This window comes from Camponotus floridanus, unplaced genomic scaffold (assembly GCF_003227725.1).
Source record: "Camponotus floridanus strain SB8 unplaced genomic scaffold, Cflo_v7.5 scaffold1, whole genome shotgun sequence".
Taxonomy (NCBI): Eukaryota; Metazoa; Arthropoda; class Insecta; order Hymenoptera; family Formicidae; genus Camponotus; species Camponotus floridanus.
Window position 1 is genome coordinate 5033365 of NW_020229214.1, and position 21420 is coordinate 5054784.

The 21420-nt window shown below is 35.9% G+C and overlaps 1 protein-coding gene across 1 annotated transcript in view; it reads right to left on the reverse strand.

The window, feature by feature from the left end:
* LOC105256488 (cytoplasmic polyadenylation element-binding protein 2) overlaps nucleotides 1-21420 on the reverse strand; it is a 125881-nt gene that overhangs the window by 91770 nt on the left and 12691 nt on the right. The window contains exon 2 of the mRNA XM_011266431.3: nucleotides 18156-18267. Coding sequence (XP_011264733.1) covers nucleotides 18156-18267 — 112 coding nt within the window. The remainder of the gene's footprint in view (nucleotides 1-18155; nucleotides 18268-21420) is intronic.

The window sequence follows — 21420 nt, forward strand, 5'->3', positions numbered from 1 at the left end:
CATCCGGCGAAGGCGAACGAACCCGGTGAGGAAGCGATCGGCAAAATCGCCGCGTCGTTTTTGCCTCGAGCGCGTAGAGCGTTTTAAGTTAAGTATCCGTGAGATATAATTTTCCGTCGCGGTAACGTTCCTAATTCTGTGCAACGTGCAACAACGTTCCTGCCTTAAACAAGGAGAGGCAGCGGAAAAAATCGCCGATACAACGAGTCACGGACGAGCCGAGACGGCGCAACTGCATAAATTTGCATGCGCGCCGCATGCGAGAGAGATCTCTCACGTGTATTAGTATAGCGGGATCTTTTTTCGTCCTCGAGACGGTTCGTGAATCTTAACAGTTTGTCCTCCTCCGTCCCGAGCCCGAAGAGACGTTACACACGATCCGTGAGACGTATTTTTTGATATCGATTAGCGGACTGCGGTTAATAGCATCATAAATTTTCTGAAATTTCTGTCAGCATTTATAATCCAGTTTTAGCTTAATGTGCGTGCAATAAAAATCTATCTCGTTGTAAAAATCCATGAATAATAAAATATTCGAAAAATAAATATAAAATATCCAAAAACGTCTAATTAATTCGTTAAGATAATTCAAACCCCGACGTTTTTACAGGTCAATTCTTCGAGAAATATGCTTCCTCGACTAATCGAATTTTAATCTCTTGTATTAATTGACGTGACCAACTTATGTGTTATTTAAATGCTTAATCGATGTGTCCTGAAAATACTTTCACAAAGCTTTCGAAAAGACTGTTTCAAATCCGTGTGAACCGGGATAGAAAATAAAGTCTTTCATCTTATGAAATTTAAATCATTTTATACGTTTCAATAATTCAATTAAAAGCTTATTCCGAATGAATAATATTCATATTGAAAATATCAATCTTAAGAGAACGAAGAAATTATAAATTATAAATTATCCTCTTTTAAAGTCTTTTAAACTCTAAACCTTTTCTCTGCTTATATTATTTCAAAATAAGATAAAATGTTAACGAATAAATTTCTCTCGAAGGGCAACAAGGTACGCGGTGGATTGTATCAAGATATGACTTTTAAGGAGCTCATTAGAGAGATTTATTAAAAATGAGAATTTTTTAAATTCACGTTCCTCTTGTTATTTTATATCTTCTTCAATGAGTTTTACAAATCAAATATAATAATAAAATGTATTCCGTATTTCATAATACCGGTCTGGTAATGACTTGTTGGTCATGAATTGTTAATGAAATCTTTAAATACAAGAGTAACGATCTAAAAAAAAGCTTTTTGCAACACAAACGGGTGCAAAGAAATCGGTAGAGAACGAGCGCTGTATGACTTTGCAATTGTGGAACGACGGTTACGTAAAGCTAAAATAACACAACGTCACAATTTCAGAATGTGTATCACCGCTCCTAATTTACATCCTGGATATACTTCTGAGAACCATTTCGATTTTTTTTTACATACAACACACGTTATAATTTTCAAAAATTCCTTGTACAAAATTAAACAAAGCTAATTCGACTTAAATAAGTGATAGAGCAAACCATGTGCGAGCAAGCTCTTGCTTCGAGATTGACACTTTTTTGCTAACCCGTTTGCAAGGTTTGCGAAGAATCGCGTGAGGATAAGCGAGGCCATGACAGGAATGAGAGAAAGAGAGAGAGAGAGAAAAATCAAGACGAGAGGGAGAGAGAGATCCCTCGGGCGAAACGCCGACCTCTTTAACTAAAATAAGCGGAAGTAAGTAACGAGTCGGGGATCTAAATTTAGACTATCGCGGCGTGTGTTCATCCTTCAGCCTGTCTCTATTACGTTCAGCCTTGTTGTTGCATATTTCGTCGCGTGCGTACGCATACACGCACACGTCCAAGAGTTCACGCGTTAACCTGACCCGACCGTGCGCGTACAATGTAACGAGGAGAAGCGTGTGAGGACCAGCTGATTGCCAAAACATCTGTAGCGTGATGCGCGATGCATTATAGTTACTGATCCCTTCCTCGCGCTTGGCCCGAGGTCTTAGCCTCGGCTGATTTAGCTGTCCGACATTCGAAACGGACTCGACTATCGCGTCACGATTGATCCGTATCATCTGACGAGAAATTTGAACCATGTTTTTATGCAAGACACGTTGCTGTAAATATTTAATCGTTTAAGTTTTAACGCGGTGATTTGGCAAGACTTTAATTTGAGAGATACAAGATTGCGTTTATAAATCATTTCGACACTACCAACTGTGGAATGAAAAAGCTTGTAAGCATTTAATTATTTAATATGATAATTACTATTACTCATATGAAAATAATTTAAAAATTAAATCTTGTTTAGTAAAATTAAATTCTTGCAAATATAAAATCTGAATAAAAAATTTAATTAATTAAACTTTTGCGTCATTTTTTATATATGTAGAATTCGTCGCGATATTTTATTTCTGTTATATACTCAATTATTAATTAGCATTAGAAGTGTGCTATATTACGACATTAGGAATAATATTTTTGTATACATAAAAGTATAGCATAAAGAGAAAATGTGAAACATCACGCAGGAAAAAAAATAAACGCGAATGAATAAAACGCACATAAAGCACTGCCTCGTAATTTGCAATCCTCTTTTATAAGATATATTTTAGAGAAAGAAATTTTCATTTATATATATACTATTTTTAATTTCCCAACAAGTTTTCGCCTTTATTTTAGTACACAAAGTATATATATCAAGATTGATACGTATCGTAACAAAGTATTTGTTAAAAAATTTATCAAATTTACACATAGCACATCTCTGTAAATTATTCTTCAATTTTTATATGGGAATTTAATTTAGTGCGACATTAAGGGAAAACCTTAAAAGAATCTTAGCACTCAGTTTTTAGGTACAAGCAAAAATACGTTCTAAAACGGAGGAAAGACGCGGTTTTTCTTTTTTTGACGCATTTTCGCTTATACACAAACTTTCGAGATCTACGCCTTCTCGTTGCATTTCCGTGAATATTTCTCCCGCCACTCAACGCGAAACGAGAGGAAAGTTTCGCCACATATTTCCGGGAAAACGGCAGTTTTCAACGGACGAAATTTTCACGTTTTGAATCGAACGAGGGAAGCTGTCGTCGCTATACAAGCGCAGCTGCAATCCGCGTCCAGGCAGCGGTGTAAATTCCACGCTCGAGGCGGAAAACGAGAGGCCGTGCCGGTCGCTAAACGCGTTTATTGAGGAAAACAGACGTCACTCGGGGATAAAAAACTATTCCGGACAGATAAGGTGAAATACGCCCAAAAACTGATATCGGTGAATTATATGCGGCCACACGGCTCGCACGCACACGAGCGGACTCGACCCGGAATGTCGTCGCTCGCATACACTCGTCAATTATAACGAACGTGGCTTCGGGTCGATCCATTTGTACGCGGCCCCGCGTTATCTCCGCATTTTAATCCGAAACGTTCTACATGTGCACCGCTGTGGTTTATGGCCCGCGCGGCTCGATAACGATTTAATAGAATCCTAGCGTCGCAGAACGATAATATATATTGAGATTGCGGTTGAGACCTTTTACTCTCAGACTGCGAAATTATGATACACTCTCTCTTCAAATATCGATGCTCTAGACAGAGAGTATATTAGCGATTTTATCTCATAGAAATTAATTTAAAACAAGCAACTCTCAATTCGAAAATGAAGGGCATATTGTAATTTAATTAATTATACAAATTTAAAGTGCGATACACTCGTCTATTGTTTTAAAAAATAGTCATCATTCATAAATATCGGAAAATGGAACAACAATCATTTTTATTCTTTCTAGCTACGATTCCTACGATTATTTCAAGTTAATGTATCGCGAGGTAAACATATATATGTGGTTACCACATATCTGTTTTAATAAATAGGCGTCGTTTCTTATTAAAGTAAGATACTATTATGAGTTATCAATCGTTAAAGTGGATTAATCACGCTCGCAATCTTCTAGCACTTGTCGCGACCGTTCGATAGATAATACTGTTCTATACAAATAGATAATAATACTGTAACGATATAACAATGTACGTTGTTATTCGACGTCTGTCTTCGTTTGGCATCTGTAACCTTAATTCTGTTGTTTATATTGGTTTTGTTATCATTCACATAATAAAACTCGAAGGACACAAGTGTATAATAATATATTTGTGTGTGTATCATACATCTCCCTTGTTCTCTCTTTCCATCCTTATTAATTGTCCATTATTCTCGAAGAATATGAAATAATGTGCGAGGTAATCACCAAGATTCAAATAATGAATAAGCACGAAATAATGTGCGAGGTAATCACCAAGATTCAAATAATGAATAAGCATGATATATTAATTGTTACTAGACAATAAGGTTACCAATTTAATTAATACAATAATAGACAATAAGATTCACGGCATGTGCGATTAGTGTCGGATATGTTGCATAAAGTGGCGCGCGTTCATCGTATTCGGACGATTAATACACGTGCAATTAATTAACCATATTTTCGCTAGTAAATATCAATTAAAAAAAACTGCGTGCACAAGAAGGAAAGAAGCACAACAAGGCAGTCGACGAAGCAGTCATGAGATCAGAAATTAATAAAATTTTTTTTTTATTGAAACAAATACGAAATTGTTTGATATTTTGAAGGTAGTATTCATTTTTTTACATCAAAAATTTATGTAATAATTTATAATATAAAGTGAAATATTTTATAGATTTAATTAAAAGCTTAAATCTATATGTGATATTAGGGGAGGATTGCATTTCAATTAATTAATTTAACCAGTGAAATATCAATATAGGCAATATTGATAAACTACTATTACGCATCCATTATCTGTTTCATTCGTTTTATCGTGTTTTCCGGGATTCGAGCCTTATTAGTTTCACCCACATAATGTTTTCGTCGGAAAAGGAATATAATTAGAATACTGCGCATTATCCTTGGAAACTACTCCATTATTTGTTGGTCTTCTCCTATTATATGACATGTCTATTTTCTCTATCAAAGACTGAGCAATGGAATATATCTTCAGTGAATTATTTCCATTCCCAAATAATTGTATGTATATCAACGCGATAATTTCATAATCAAAAATATTACTCAAAAATATTGTATAGTCACATACAACACTATTTAAATTTAATAAAAACATTTGGTACATATATAATCGATTCCGATTATGTACATTAATTTTTTTTGTGCATTAATATTCCATATTTATAGTGTTGATAAGAAGAAAAAATTTACATATAATATTTTTCTTATCTGTTTTTTCCTCTAGCAAAATAGTAGTAAACTCGCGTGTTTTGAATTTTGAAACGATTGCCCCGGGTGGAAAAGTTGAGTGCACTCTGATGTATCAGATGTAGCCAAACTTTCGCACGTTTTGAAAGCGCTCAGCAGCATCTTGAAAGCATTACGCTATTGGGAAACCTTATGGATGTCTTGCGCGTATCTTGGCAGAAGTTACATAACGTTGCGATATAAGCAGACCAGTTCGACCTTCAATGAATTATCTTCCATCGTGATAGATTGGTAAAAATGTGAATGAAAATCATATGTAAATTATATTCGTATGATAAAAATATTGAATTATAGAAAGATAGCATGGCTTTTTGTATTTGCTGTCATATCGAGCCTATAAATTTAATGATTTTCAACTTTTTCGTACCCGCAGTAGATTTTCCAACTACATATCTTTAGTCACTGGGGAATGTAAATGATATATAAAGTAGTGCATTTAAAACAGTATAGTTGAATATATATCTTTTTGAATATATTTGAATATCTATCTTGCGCATAAACATACAGGCAAGTGGCGATAAGCGAAAAGATGTCTTGAAAAAAATTCTTCGTTTTAACTTTTTTTTTGTCTGTCGTTGTTATGCAAATAACGGAAGAAACATATTGAATGGATACTTGGATTTATTTTTAAACAAGAAAAAGAATAAAGAAAAAAAAAGATATGATAGTTTATAAATAACGAAGGTAGCAGTAAAATTAAATTATTCCTTTAGCCTCCCCCTAACATCTCTTTTTATTTTCATTGCGTTTCAGCCCTTATACGGCCTTTATGTGACACTCATACATAACGTGACTGCCGACAAACTAATTTCTCTGGAGGCGCACAAAACTTGGTCGTGCCTGAAGGCAGCCATTCTTGCGGCCCCGAGACGTGGGGGCGATAAACGGCCTTAAAGCAAGACTCGGAGAGAGGGGGCGAATGTCGGGACTGAGAAGGGGGCTAGGAGAGTCACGTTAAAGGGGGTCAATGCTCTGCGCCAGCGGCCGGATCCACCCCTAGATACGCGCAAATGACGTCGTTGATGGATCTGGTCTATGGTGCAGGGCATGGAAAAGGGTGAGGGGGGAAAGGGTGCTAGAGAAAGGAGCAGGGGTGATTGATGAGTCTACAGCCTACCGAACCACTCTACCGGCCCTAACTTAATCGTGCATCTTACGTTGACCTCGATATCGCTGAAAACATCCCCTGACGTCTCCTTTCCCCTTAAGATTATCGCTCCTTTCTTACACCGTTGCATTTCTACTTTCTTGCCTCTTTTGCTTCGAGATATACTGTGTTCCTTCCTCTTCCCCTTCCCGGTAGATTTATAACTGTCTTTTTACAAACATATGCGTGCCATGCAAACTACTCGCCAATGCAACACTAAATGTGCTAAGATTGCACGTGGCATCCGTTTGATTAAGTTAAATTTCTTGCCGGTGCGATAACGAAATAACTTTGTTAGAGTTTTATAAATAGAGTACAGAAATAGAGCCTTGAATCCTTGCAATGCAATTTTCGCATAAAGTCTTGCGGAAAATCTTAAAGAAAAATGATAAGCATGTCACAAGAAAAGATTAAATAATAGAAAGACATCCAATTAGAAGATTTATATTGAGAATAAAGCGAAATATATATGTTAATAAGTATATATGTTCGATCTTAATTTTAATGATTCTGTTAATAGATGGGAATTCCAATCGTGGAAAGCTTTTTACCAATATTATAATCATTCACTGTACCAATGGGATGTAACGCGATGCAAACGCATTAAAACTTTTCTGATCGCGGCATCAAAACTCGCAAATGTCGAGAAGAGAATGAAGAGACGGAAGTTGAGAAAGGCAATCGAGGAAACTAAAAGATAGATTATCGATGACGAAAAAAAATACAATTAGAGACGGCGCAGATAATAAGGGACAGTGGAAGAAAAAAAATACTCGTTCACGCGAAGGAATCGATCTCGAGCGATGGGGAAGGAAAGAATGGAGCGTAGGAATGGCAATGGGAGACGTCGAAATACAATATGGGAAACAGAAACGGGATAAGAAAAAGGATAGGATTCGTTCGGAACAGCAAAAAAGTCTTAATTGCTCCTCGATTGGGTGAAACACTCTGATTCTCGTTTATGCCCTCGCAACATTAGATACTATCGTCGAATTGATAAAGCGAAAATCTTGAAGGTTGTAATGCGAGATGTTCTTATACTTTTCTTTTACTCCCTCCTTATCAATTTTTCTTATATCCAATTTTTATATAGTCTTCTCTTCGAGTTTATTATTACGTTATTCGGAGAAAATATAACATGAAATTATCATATTTACGCGTTTTGATAATATATTAACAAATTATTTATGTATGATATATTTCTTAAACTAATTTCATAACAGTTATTTAATTTGATTTTTATTTATTTTTTTTATTAAATATTTTATGCATAAAATTATGATATAAAATTATGATTTATTTTATGCAGTTTTATGTAAGATATAATATCGATTCAACATAGCAATTAATTTTATGATTATATCCTTTATATTGTTATTTTTTCGACTTCTTAATTCTTTATACACATGTTTTGTTTCAAAATTTTATATATTTTTAAATATATTTGAATATTTAAAAATTTTATGTTTTATCTAATTTTTATATCTAAAAGCTATGTATGTATATCTTTTGTGTGTATTTATTCGAACTGTAATCTATATGAACGATCGCAATCGAATCGATTTAGTTCACGGCAAATGATAGAGATTGATCCCGCCGGGCATTTGATTGTGGCGCGGAGTGCTCGGGGAAAGAAGCTATTTGCAAATGCGCGGCATCGAGGATGCTGCTTATTAATTTCCCTAATGAATTCACTGTGCTAGGGGTCGAGATATAGCGGCTCTTTCACGTAATCGAATGATTAAGTGTCAATTAATCAGGCACAGCTTTGAAACTTCGGCGTCCGCCGATCTCCAATCGCCATCCTCGTAAAGTACACATCAATTTGGAACATGACGAAACGGATAATCACGTTGTAGTTTACATTAATAGCTAATACTGGTATAACAACATTTAATTAAAGAGTTAATAATACATAAAATCTTATAAAACAGTTAACGTTATATATCTAAATATAAATAATTTTAATATTAAAGATTCTTAGCGGATTTAAACTCAATTTCTCCATGTTTTTCGCATTAACCGCAAATGTATACCTCAAATTAATATCCTGAAAATTGTTAAAGTAACGAATAGACACGCTGTACGTTATTCGCAAAAGAACTGTAACTGTTCATGTTTTACCGGTTGCGAATCGCACGAACGCGAAAACTTTTCTGCTGCGGTTTTGCAGGACCGCGGAAATAAATGTTGCGGTCTCTCAAACAGGTCGAGAAACTCTCGAGAGAATAAGTCGTGCCGTGACTTTCGCCCGAGCGTTTGACCCGCTGATCATCGCGAGCCGAGTATAACAAGGGCGTGACGTTGTTAGTGTAATTTACTGTGATTGGGAAGTGAATGTCAATATTTTAACGCGTTCATAAATATGCGAAAATAAATTCCGCGCTTGAAGAGAAAGTACAAGATACGGCCGCGTGTTTCGTTCGTCTTTAACTCATTTCGCAACTAACAGGTTTGTTTTCTAACGAGGGTTCTTGCGATCAATGCGCTTGACAGAATCAAATAAAATTCGATTTTACGCAGAAATAAGTATTCGCGCGCGGACATGAGTTTATATCGCGATTAGATCGTATACGAAAGACAGAAAATATTGGAATAATTTATAAGCTCAAACTTGACCTTGATAACATGAAAGCGTAAGGTTGAGAAGGACTTTCGCCGCCCTGAAGTATCTCCCATTTCTCGAGTATGTGTCGTTCATTCGTCTGCCCAGTGCTTTCATCCATTTTCACCTTCCTCCCTCCATCGTTTCTCCTTCCCTCTCCGTCATCCTTCCACCCTTTTTTTTATTCTTTGATACGAGGTCTTTTGTCCTCCGGGGATATTTGCGGAGCTTTGTTTTGACGTCGGGCTACATAACAGCTTAAATGTACGTCGCTAATGGCGCAGGGACGAAAGATACAAGGGATTACCCGAATATATCGTCAAATGTTTATTTATAATTTGTCCGTGGTCTAAAAAATATATAGCGAATAATGGCGCACATAATCAACGTCCTGTTTCCCTTAATGCGAGCTTTCATATTAATTACAAACGCATCTCATGTGTCCAATATAAAACTTTTAAACTCAGACTGTTTATGGATTAATGCGTTAATGTTTCTCGATGAGAACATATTAATGTTACATTGATGCGGCAACAACTTTTAACTTAATGAATTTTGTCGGTGTAAAAAATTGAAAAAAAATATTCAAAATTTATTTTATGTCTATACATTTTAATTACGAGGAAGAGAGAAAGAGAGAGAAGTAAAAAAGGAGGGGGAGAAAAAAAGAATGCGAAATTAGACAGATCCATATCTGTGACGTGCCGATATATTATCATTGCAGATTAATTGATTAAATTTTAATGCCTTGGTGATTATTTTTGATAACAGTATTGCTATCGTTGTTATAGAAAAAAAAATCAGAAATAATTTAAGATTTATTATTTTATTAATAATATAATATATATCCGATGACATAAATTAAAGCAACATGAACAACTTTCGTAAAATCGTCGCAATTAAAAGTTTTTCTTTCCCTCGACAATTTTTAGGGCATGTTGTCGCAGGTCACTGCAATGCGGCTTACGGTGGCATTCGGTCAATAGGCGCATTGCCAACTCCATCCCAATCTCTAAATAAGCCCTTGTGCCATTTCGCGTGAGGAGAATCGCAAACGTAATTTGCGAAAAAAATGCAAGAACAGTGCGCAAATGTTTTTCATTTCATTATTTTAATACTGTCATAATTTGACTTTCTTCGCGTTAGAAAAATATATAATTTTGTAAAAATTCTTTATAAAAATCGTCAAAATGTTTTTGTATCTTATTGTTATATATTTATCGAATATCTCGTTCGATTTTTACGATTTCGCCGATTCGTCCCATTTCCGATACCATCTTTTTATCCGATAAAGAGAAATGATCAGCCGCTTTCGACGTGGAACAAAATCGCGCACGCGGAAATAATAAACGACTGCAAGAGCTCATTTATTGTAATTTCTCTCTCTCTCTCTCTTGCTATCTCACGAAAGTATTTAATTAAAAGCCGCGACGTGTCGGGCGATTGTGTCATCTTTCCGTAGCTTCTCAGAGATGGCAGCATTCCTCCTTTCTGACTCGTCCATCACCTGGAAGCTACCTGCGCTCGGTCGATAGTCGGGGAAACACACGAACAGCACGAGCTCGATTCCTAACAAAAGGCGACCTAATTACGCACCGTCACATAGCTATTGCTAATCTTTCAGTCAGGCACTCTTAGATCGATATTTCGCTCCGGCGAGATTACACGGCAAACAACGCGATGCTTCTTAAGATGCAAATCTAAATTCGAAATCTGAAAAGTCATCGAAAAGAGAAGAATGCACGACATCGTTTCGATTAGAACTCTTTTGCACTTTAAGAAGAATATTACATTGCTCTTTAGAATCGAATAAATCGAAGAGAGATCGAATAAAGATTTTATTGATTCGACGTGCAAAGTTTAATAGACGTTTAATTTTAACGATAGATTCCTTCCATCTAATTTGGAATTGATTTTTTTCGACTATGATTGCAATCATGAAAATTGATTATTGTATAAATTTAGAAATGAATATATATATATATATATTTAGGAATGAACATATTTGGGAATGAATACGTAAGAATAATATTATACATATCATGCATCATACATGGCATGTATATTTATTCCTACGCGATTACGTATGCATCGCTCTAGTTACGTCCTCATTTCGATTAGATAATGAAATATACTCTTGTTTCATATAATTGAATTATACTATAAATAAATCATAAAACGTGATTTATAATTTTAACTATTTTTATAAGTAATAAATAAATACACAAGAAAAGAAGTAATTTTTTTCGAGTTTTATAAAAATCGTACATAAAGTCGAAAAAAAGAAAAAAAAACTTATATTCACTGTTGTGCAAGATTGCGTGACATTCGTCGATATCACCAAATTATCGATATAAAAATGATGTACAAATTCCAGAATATGAACTGGCCTGATTAACAGAATTATTCAACCTTTTTACGATTCGCAGAACAACATGTCAAATATAACATATCAGATAATGGTCTTAAGAAAATGAGGTAATGTCTGATAAGAACGCATGATATGTAATATAATGTACATAGTGATAAAATCTAATGATTGTGAAGAGACAAAAAAATGGAATAGTCATTCAATCAATTACCTATTAAACATTCTAATTAAATTTTAAAGAAGCTAAAATACTCACGATGACTAAATTCTTGAATAATTTTTTTGTATTATTTCTGTATCACAACAGCTATTATTTTCATTCTTTCGTGGCTTCGCAAAAAAGTTACTTTCTTAGGATCATTATAATTTTAAAAAATCTATTGATATGTTATTTGAAAAATTAAGAAATTGATGATGTACTGAAATGCAGCTTGTCGAAATAAAAAATCAAATGTGTTGCAACATTTCGACATGGCTATTATTATTAATTTGAAAAAAATACAAAATATAATTTCTTTATGCTTAAATTGAGAATTTAAAGTTGTGCAATCTTGAAAATTATATCAACTATACAATGGCAAAAAAATGAAAAAGGACAAAATTACAAGACATTACAGAAATTGTGAAGGATACATGACGATAAAAAGCAAAGTATAGAATAAAGATATAGAAATATTATTCTAAAGTAAGGGATCAATCAAAAACGCGATATTAACCATGAATTCAGAAAATCACATTATTTTCTTTGCAATTGAGAAGACAAGCGCGAGTAGTTTCTATCGTTTTCAGTGAGGCGCGGATAACGGAATCCGTAAAAGGAGGATCTGTACGACGTTTTACAAACGGATCCAATATTTTCCTTCTTCCCGAAGAAACATCTCGAGGAAGAGGAACGAGTAACGAGGATTCGAGAACTGAAGGAAAAACCAAAGAGACCGACTACCGATCGGCTCTATCAAACCGGCCGCGGCGCGGCTATTACCTTAGCTTCGCCAAGTTTTCTCATATCGACTACGATCGATAGCCACCCGCATCCTCGACTCCTCACATAATCTCGGCCAATATCGTATCTGGATGGCGCCACTTTGTGACTGGCACACCGCGCGTCTGATGAAACGGCCGTGCGATCCTAATCTGTGATTCTCTTCGTGATTTGGTAAGAAAGGTTCTTCTGTCTAAGCGAGAAAAAGGATAAAAGGATCGCGCAATTTTCCGAAAGAAAGTACAAGGTTCGAGACTGATCCGGTTACGATGAGTTTGACAGACGAATGTAAAAAGGAATGTGTAGAAACAATTCTTAATTTTTTTATCTCTCGAGTGAATTAAGATAAAGATATATCAATTAGAGATATATTAATTTGAGAACCAATAATAATAAAAAATGTATGTGGAAATTTCCTAAAATTATCAAAATTCAAAATAGTGTATTTAGTACTATAAATACTTCGATATTTTAAAGTAATCCCGTTTTTCTTCTATACGTTCTCAGACTCTAAATTTAAAGAGAAAGAAGGTAACAACGGAAGAGCGCATAGTCACTTCCGCTAACTGAAAAAAGCAACGCGTCAGATTGTGAAAAATCAATAAAATCGCGCACCGAAACGCGCATCGAGTCTACGATGGATCATAGAATGAGGTTCATTGACTCTTCCGCGTTTCTACGATCTACATGTTCTTGGAACCCAGTCAAAGTTTGTAAAATCGATAAAGACGCTTAGTAGAACACGTGTTCGTGTGGAACGATAATATTAGATTTTATTTTTAATAAATATCGGATAAAATTTTTGAAAATTGTTAACGCATTATATATGTATAAGCTATATATCTCTTAAAAAATTCAATACTCTTTTATATTGTGAGCTTCAGTTTTTTTAAATGGCCTCATTTCCTCTCTTATAAAAAGCTCAATTTTATAATATTACTAACTAAAACTTTTTACTTTACATTTTATACATTCGAGAATAAAATACAATATATTTTCTGATTTAATAATTCTGGTGAAATATTATCATGCACATTCCGCATTAAATATAAAAGCTTGATTCTATTATATCTCGCGAAAAGATTGATAAATTAATTAATTTCAAGATAAGAACTTCCTTGTACTTTGTTTATTTTATCACTTATTCAAATGCAATATTGAAGTTTTATCTATATGTGTGTTATATAATGTATAATATATAATGTATTAAAAAAGACAGCCATTTATTTGGATAATAAAATTTTTAAGTAGTAGATTTCAAATCCAAATATTATATTTCACGTTTCTCTTTACGGATTTTTTTATAAAGCACCTTACAAAACCGGCTTTTAATCGGCTAAGAATGTTTAATTTTAAAATGAGTATTACAATTGGTTAGTATTAATTGTTTTCTTTCAAGGTCGTGATATACCCGTATATGTGCAGAGCACACCCTCGTTATCCATTCAGCTTTTTCAATTATATACACACTTATGTACGATTCGAGAAAGAGGAGAGGGAGAGAAGCCGGAAGTATAGCGAGAGACAGAGAAAAAGAGAGAAAGAGAACGAATGAGAGAGAGTAGAATGTATGATCCAATGAAACCCTAGGTAGCTGGAGAACGCGGCAGTTAAAACCACCCTCTCTCAGTCCCGTCGTGTTACTAACTAATTACATGATAGTCATATATAGGTCAGAAAATGAAATTATAAAGCCAGCACTGTTCAAGGGCATGCGAAGCGGGCGTATTAAACGTCTCGCATCGCGGTTTATTCAGAAGTGGCCGTACGAAGGTACCCATGAATGAAAATGCATTTGTTATTAAAGAAGCAAAATTTGTCTGATTTTTTGTACGCATTGCATTTTATATGACATATCACAGTAGTTTTCAATTGATAAGATATATCATATGAGATAAGTGAAATAACAATAACAATAACAAATATATTTACTTCAAGCTCGAAGAAATATTGGTTTTGTGGATCAGATATTTATTCCTATTTGATGTTTCAATTTGAACATACAAACAGGTTTGCATCGTACTATATCTTTCTGTATGTTGCTTGGAGTTTCTTTAAGTCCTATTTTATTGGTAAATATTTGTTTGAACAGAAATGTTTATACGTATATATATATATATATATATATATATATATATATATATATATTGCTATATTTTTATGTTTACTTAGAAAAATATAAAATATCCAAAATGAAAAGCATTACATACTTAAATAGACAAATATATATACATCACAAACACTCGAGTATTTGTCTATTAAATAATGCGTTTAATTTTGGATATTTTCTATCTTTCTAAATAAACATGACCAAGAAAATATAACGAGAGAGTCGGAAATAAGGATAAAATATCTATGTAAATGATAGATTAGAGCTGTTTTTTTTTGCGCAAGAAGATACACGAAGATAAATGCTTCGGAGCGAAGAGAGTGCAAAGACAAGTTTTATAATTACAGAATAGCCTTTTCTTTTAAAAAGCTCTCCGTTCTTTAGGAGCATTGTAAGGTAGCGTTGAGGGGGCGTACTTGCCGCTACAAAAAATGTCATCGCGCTTTAACGTTGCAGCAGTAGGTCAAGTTGTTAGAAAATCCGGATGTAACAGCAGTTACGACCGATGAAGTTGTCTCGTTCGCATAACCATTTCCGTAAAAAAAACAAATGGGCGACTCATCTCAACCTATCCTGCCGTAAAACTTCAAATAACTTTTCTCCTAATAGATATACCGTACCGAAAACCGGAGGCGCCGATAAACTTCACGAATTTCAAACTTTATAATCCGCGAGATAGATGCTACTTTAACTCGGTTACTTTGTATTTTCGCACAAGTTAGCGCGCGAGGATCGTTAATTCCTAAAATTCTTCGCATCTAAAGGATATACACTGTTAAAATATTCAAAGTTAAATGACAAAGTTAAAATGCGATAATAATTTTAGCTACGTATATTATTAACATTTACTATACAGTGTGTGCTATTTTTCCAAACAAAATAGATAACAAAATGATTGATATTTTTTATAGTATTTAGGAATTTTAATGACAGGAACAAATTTTTTTTAAATTATTGTAAATTAAAAAAAATTCTATTCGTAAAAATATCTTTTTTCGAAAGCTGTCTCTCGAAATTTTGCTTTCATCAATCACTTTCTTTGTGTTATCTATTTTTTTAAATCTTATTCATTTTTCTCTATATTTCTGCTTTTAAAAAGTTGATATTCTCTATTGCGATTGATGAGGGCTTCATTCTTTATACTGCATCATTATTTAACTCTATTCTCGAATCAGATTTTAATTGCGGATCAGACGTGCAGTGGATTAAAACAAAAGAACTTCAGGAAACAAAGATAGTCGACATAAATCACATCATCGCGATATAATTTTCAAAATAATTCAATATAATGCAAAATAATGAAGATCTAAAGATTCAAATCTATCGAAGACGCCAAGTTTATTTGAATCTTTTATACTTTCTCCATCGATGGTGTGATATAATTTAATAAAAAGGTTGATTTCTGAAAAAAGATGGACAGAGTTTAATGAGCAGAGTCATTATCGCGTTACAATAGAAAAATAATTGGAAGAAATGAGCACAAGTGCTAACGATCTTAATTTTTAAAAGAAAGTTTCATTTTCTTGCATCGATTATAGCAGCATTAAAGCTAAAAAGGAGTGATTTTAATGAAATATCGTAATAGAGTACATCAACTCCCTATCATATTGTCCTAATTTCTTGATAAATATCTTTAACAAGACCTCAGTAATGCACTTGCGAGAAACAAAGATACTCGACTATCGTACACCCACATAATCCAGGTTATTTTCTCTGCGACCTGCCAGCAAAAGCTACCGCGGAGCCTCGCATTGTCTACTCTAAAAGCACTAGCGCGATCGATAAATCCCAACGACGACGTCGGACTATAGACACTCCGTTGAATTCAGCACTGTCCTGAATTTGGACGACCACCTACCTTCGCGTTTCGAAACGAAAGAAGAGTTTCGTGGCAGACCCTTTCAGGATCGAGTAGATAGATAGGTAGGCTCGTTTGAAGTTCGCTAGGAAAAAATCCGAGACTTTGCATCGGAGCGTCTAACCCTCGACTTCGTTCATCCTTTTTTTATTCTCCCTCCCTCTCTCTCTTTCTCCCTTGATTGGCATACGGTTTCATCGCACGGAGACTGCTCGACGAAGTAGACGCTCGACGATGGCACCCTTGCCCTTGACTACAGGGTGCGAGAATGCTCGTCTGAGGGGTTTGCCGGCTCTCTCTCCCTCTTTCTACCAGCAGACAGGTCGGGTAAGCGCCAAAAAAAAGAAAATGGGGTGCGAAAGGGGTAGGAGAGAAACGACACAGACGAGACGCATGCTATCCTGCTTCCGCCGCTTACGCCGTCTTGCTTTCCCCAACGCTCTGTGCGTCCACCCGTACGTACGCATGCCGTACGTACACACTGCGTAATTCGTGCATCGTCTCTTTACGTGCCGACGTAAAGCGAATAGAGTCGCGTCGAGTGGAGGGTGCAGAGTACTTGGACTTGAATGCGTCGAGTAGTCGTCTCGCTTGGAGTTGGGTTGATCAGGTTGGTGGCTGGCTCGAGGCCCATTCATATAAGAATCGGTAGTACTGTCACGTTGTAACGTTGTATAATAGTACTTTATAAGCACCAGTCACGCAGGAAATGAATGCCATCATACTAATCACATGAAAATTCATTTTTCATAATTTTTTCATATTGATGATATTCTATCGATTGTCATGATCGTTCGAATATTTGGCCTGGAATAAAAATTCCATCCAATCTTAGCAAAATATCGCAGTATTTGAACGGTATTAGTAAATATTTTTACATTTAGACTCCATATATCTCTGTGCACTAATTGCTCTTAAATTTCAATAGCTTCGTATCGGACGGTTTACGAGAGTTCACATTGAGGCGATCGACCTCGAGTACACCCTCGATGCAATAGACATAGACTCGAAGCGACGTAATCAAACGATGCATTAAATGCAACGTTACGACTAGAGATCGATGTGCAGAATATATACATATATATAGCACTATGATTATAAACGTTGCGTCAATGTAAATAAGTAAAACGTAGTGGATAGTACCTACGTTTTACCTGCTGCGTGACGTGTAATCAAGATATATAAGTCTATAGCAAGAAATATATTGGAACGTCGTATCCAACTTGCACTCATATATGTTTATTTTTATAATCTGTTTATGAAATCATGGGAATCGCATTTGTTATCGCGTGATAAAGCAAAATTTATGGGAGGATACAAAGTCTGCGTTGTTTTACATCATTTATTGAATTATATATATATTTTTGTTTGAAAAGGATCTACTAGTTGTGAGATTGAATTTTATTTTATTCTATTTTTTTGTTTTTAAAACGAAAAAATAATTCAATAATATTTGCAGCTTTTCACATGTCTCTCTGTTTTGTTCTAACTCTTTACGTTATCGTCTAACGCGTCAAACTCGATATTCGCGCATCGTAGATTCGAGAGTAGGATTATCTCGGGGATGTGATAGCTTTCGCAAGATACTTCATTGAATTCTCGACGCATTCCCAACCGTTGTAAACGCAAAAGAGAGCGGATTTCTCGCAATTGCGATGCGGGATTCTCCGCATTTCGGTTTAACGGTGTTGACACGCGGAATCCTGAGCCGTTACTTTGCGAACGACCGCAGATATTGCATGCTCGCGTTGTATATCGTTTCAATTGCGCGCAGCTTAGAGCAAGATATGAGACATACCTTTCAGATGCTCCGGAGTATCCGCCGCGCTGGCTCGCATAATATCGCTCAGATAGTGTTCCAAGGTCCTCATGTTGTCTAATGGTGAATTTCCATTAGCCGTCATACGATCCTAAAAAACATAAAAAGGACTATGAATCTCATATTCATAACTTATAACTTAATTTTTCTTAGATTTTTAAAAAAAAAGTTAGTTAAATACTAAAAATTATTTTAAACAATTCAATAATATAGATCTTTGTCATAAATTAATATAACTCATATAAAGTTTTGGCAATTATATATTCTAAGAATTGTACATCATTAGAATTTGATGTTTTTTGACAGATATAACTCTTAATTTCTCTCGAAATGTATTAGTAGCAAAATATTTGTCTATTTCACTTAAATTACAATTTCACAGACGATACTCAGATCTTCACATTGTCTCGAAATAAAAACCGATCATTAGTCGCTACATGATATATAAAAAAAATTACATTCAAAAGTCCATAAATTTTAGATTTTCAATTTTCATGGCGAGCCGTTTCGAGATATAAGAAGATTCGTTTATTTCTGATTAAAAAAAGCCTTCTAGCGTGAAGCGAATGTACCGTGAGATAGGATATATAAACTGGCGAGAGAGGAAGACGACGGAAGAGGTTGAAAAAACGATAAGAGAAATAACGTTCTTAGTGTTATAGAGAGAAGATTCCGCCAGAAGGAAACATACTATACTCGCGTAAGCAGGAAAGAAATACAAGGGCGAAAGATGCGAGAGAAAAGCCCATAATAGACCACTTGTAACGAATCGGGGGGTGCAGTTAAAGAGAACGGGGTACATTCAAAAAGTTCCAGCCATCCTCGCCCCTCCATCCTCTTCGTCGTCGTCGTCGCCACACCCTTAATGCACATCCGTTTCCTTTCTTTTATTTTGGCTATCACGCGGCCGAAATGCCGTGTTTCCGACGAAAGTTTGATAAAGCCTGACGACCTCTTTTATTTCGGACGTCACGCCATGGAATTGCCGACTTCCTCGCGCAGAAAGTTCGAAAAAGTCGGCCTCCGAAAATTAATAATCTTTCGGCGATCAGATTAGAATGTCATTTATGGATCTTAATCGACATGTGCACTGAAAAAAAAACTTGGTTGAAAAAGGCAAAATTTGTTTTACCCAACTAAATATATTGTCCGATACGTTCAAATAAATATAACTAAAATATTCCGAAATAATTTGTTGATGTAAAAAAGGCTTATTCAAATCATCAAAACAGAGAGTTCAGTACAATGATGTACAGTTACTACAACAGAATATTTTTTTGGCAATATTCAAACAAAATTTTTTTCAGTGTGCATTATTTGAAGAAGATTCAAATGGTTGCAATTTATCAAAGTATAATAGTGTCGTTCAATTAATCTTTTGCAGTTTATACGACTTTCCACGTTTGACTTTCCACGTTTCTGTAAATGTTCAAAGTATAGTGAAACATTGGAAATAATTATGTTTCTCGAATGAAAAAAAATCTTCTCCACCCTGCTTGATAGGTCTGTATTAAGAACCATTCTATATTCTCTCATTCGAGCAATTCCTTTGTCCTGATTTCTTTCTACGCGTCTAGCATCTCGTAAAGGAAGTAGACGAGGAGTTATAGGGGAAAGAAATGGGTGAGAACGATAACGGAGGAGAGACTTTGAAGGTGACCAATTGAGAAGAACGGCCGATGTAACAAAAAATAACGGGCGCGATGCAGGAGAAAAATGTCTACTCGCGCAAACGGAATGTTTCCTCTTAGAGCATGTCTGAGTAAACGGATGCTGGAATTTCTAACGTTCCGTTTTTCTGCTTTTAAAAGTTCTCGTTGTATTTATAAATAATTGTGAAATATGATTCAAACAACGTAAAGTTTCAGCGATGCAAGAAGCTTAGTCAAAATAAATGGAAGGAAAAACTGATTCGAATCTGTCGAAAAGAATTTTTATTTCAATATAAAAAGTTTCTAAGATAATGAATATACAAACATATAATATTATATATCATACTGCTTTAATTCTACTGCTTAATAAACCGTATATCTGATGCATGTAATATTATTTGATACGCGATATTTATATAAATCTCTCGCAAAACATGTGATAATTTGCACACGTCCTGCTCATCCTAGACAAATATTGAAAATTATGACTGACTCAAGCGAGCGCGGCCTTCGAGCCGCCTTGGAATAAAACGGCCGTGACACTTATTTGGTCAACACAGTGGAGCACGGGGGAAAGGAGAAAAGACGGATACCAGAGTATATATCGCACGAATGGAGCAGGGAGAGCGAGAAAGAGAGAGAGGAGAGAAAGGGGTGGGCCCCTGATGTCGAATAATCGTGCCCATCTTTCCACGCCGGTGGAAGTGCAAAAGGTGGCCCCTCCTTCTCCACAAATGCGTCGCCTATATAACCCCCTGGTCCTGGTATTCCTTCCTTCCTCGTGTACGACCGCGCGGGCCCTTCGGATCCCCACCCAGGCACCAACCCGCTTCCCTCTCTAGGGTTGCTTCGCGCGCGCGCGCGCACTCACCCACGCGCCTCTACAGGCACTCAGTTTACACACATATACGTACCATACGTACACAGAAACGCAGAGGGGAAATGTTTCTCGGCTCCGTTCCGTCTCTGTCTGGCTCGCACCACGGTGGAAAATCAATATAGGGAAACCAGGAAGCAGCGGCAGGGCGTCGACAGCAACCTCTGTGCAGGCTCCATCCCGGTACCACTACCCCTACTCGCCGTCCCGTTCTCTGCGTATCCCTTCTCCTCTGTATCCCGTTAACCCTCTCGCAGTTCCTCTCTTTCTCTCCCTCCATCTCCCCCCTTTTTCCCTTTCTCTTTCTCTCTTTCTCTCCCGTCAATTCGGTTCCCCGTGCCCTATTCGTTTTTATTTGCCATCGCTCGTAGTATTGTTCTCGTTATTCCCAATGTAATTTTCATTTCCAATAGTTACGGGTTTCTTATGAAGTCGCGCGATTCTCTATTGGCCATCGTTTATACCGAACATCCGTCTTCCGGGGACAATCGTAATGTCTTGACCATGACTGCCACTACTATCTCGGTAACCACCCCTTCGGTAGGAGGCCACTGCGCAAATCTTCCCCCACCATCGCGGAGTAGGTATACGGGTCGAAAGAGAGAGAGAGAGAGAGAGAGAGAGAGAGAGAGAGAGAGAGAGAGAGAAAGAGAGATAGAGATAGAGATAGAGAGAGAGAGAGAGAAAGAGAGAGAGGAAAACTGCTGGGAAATTG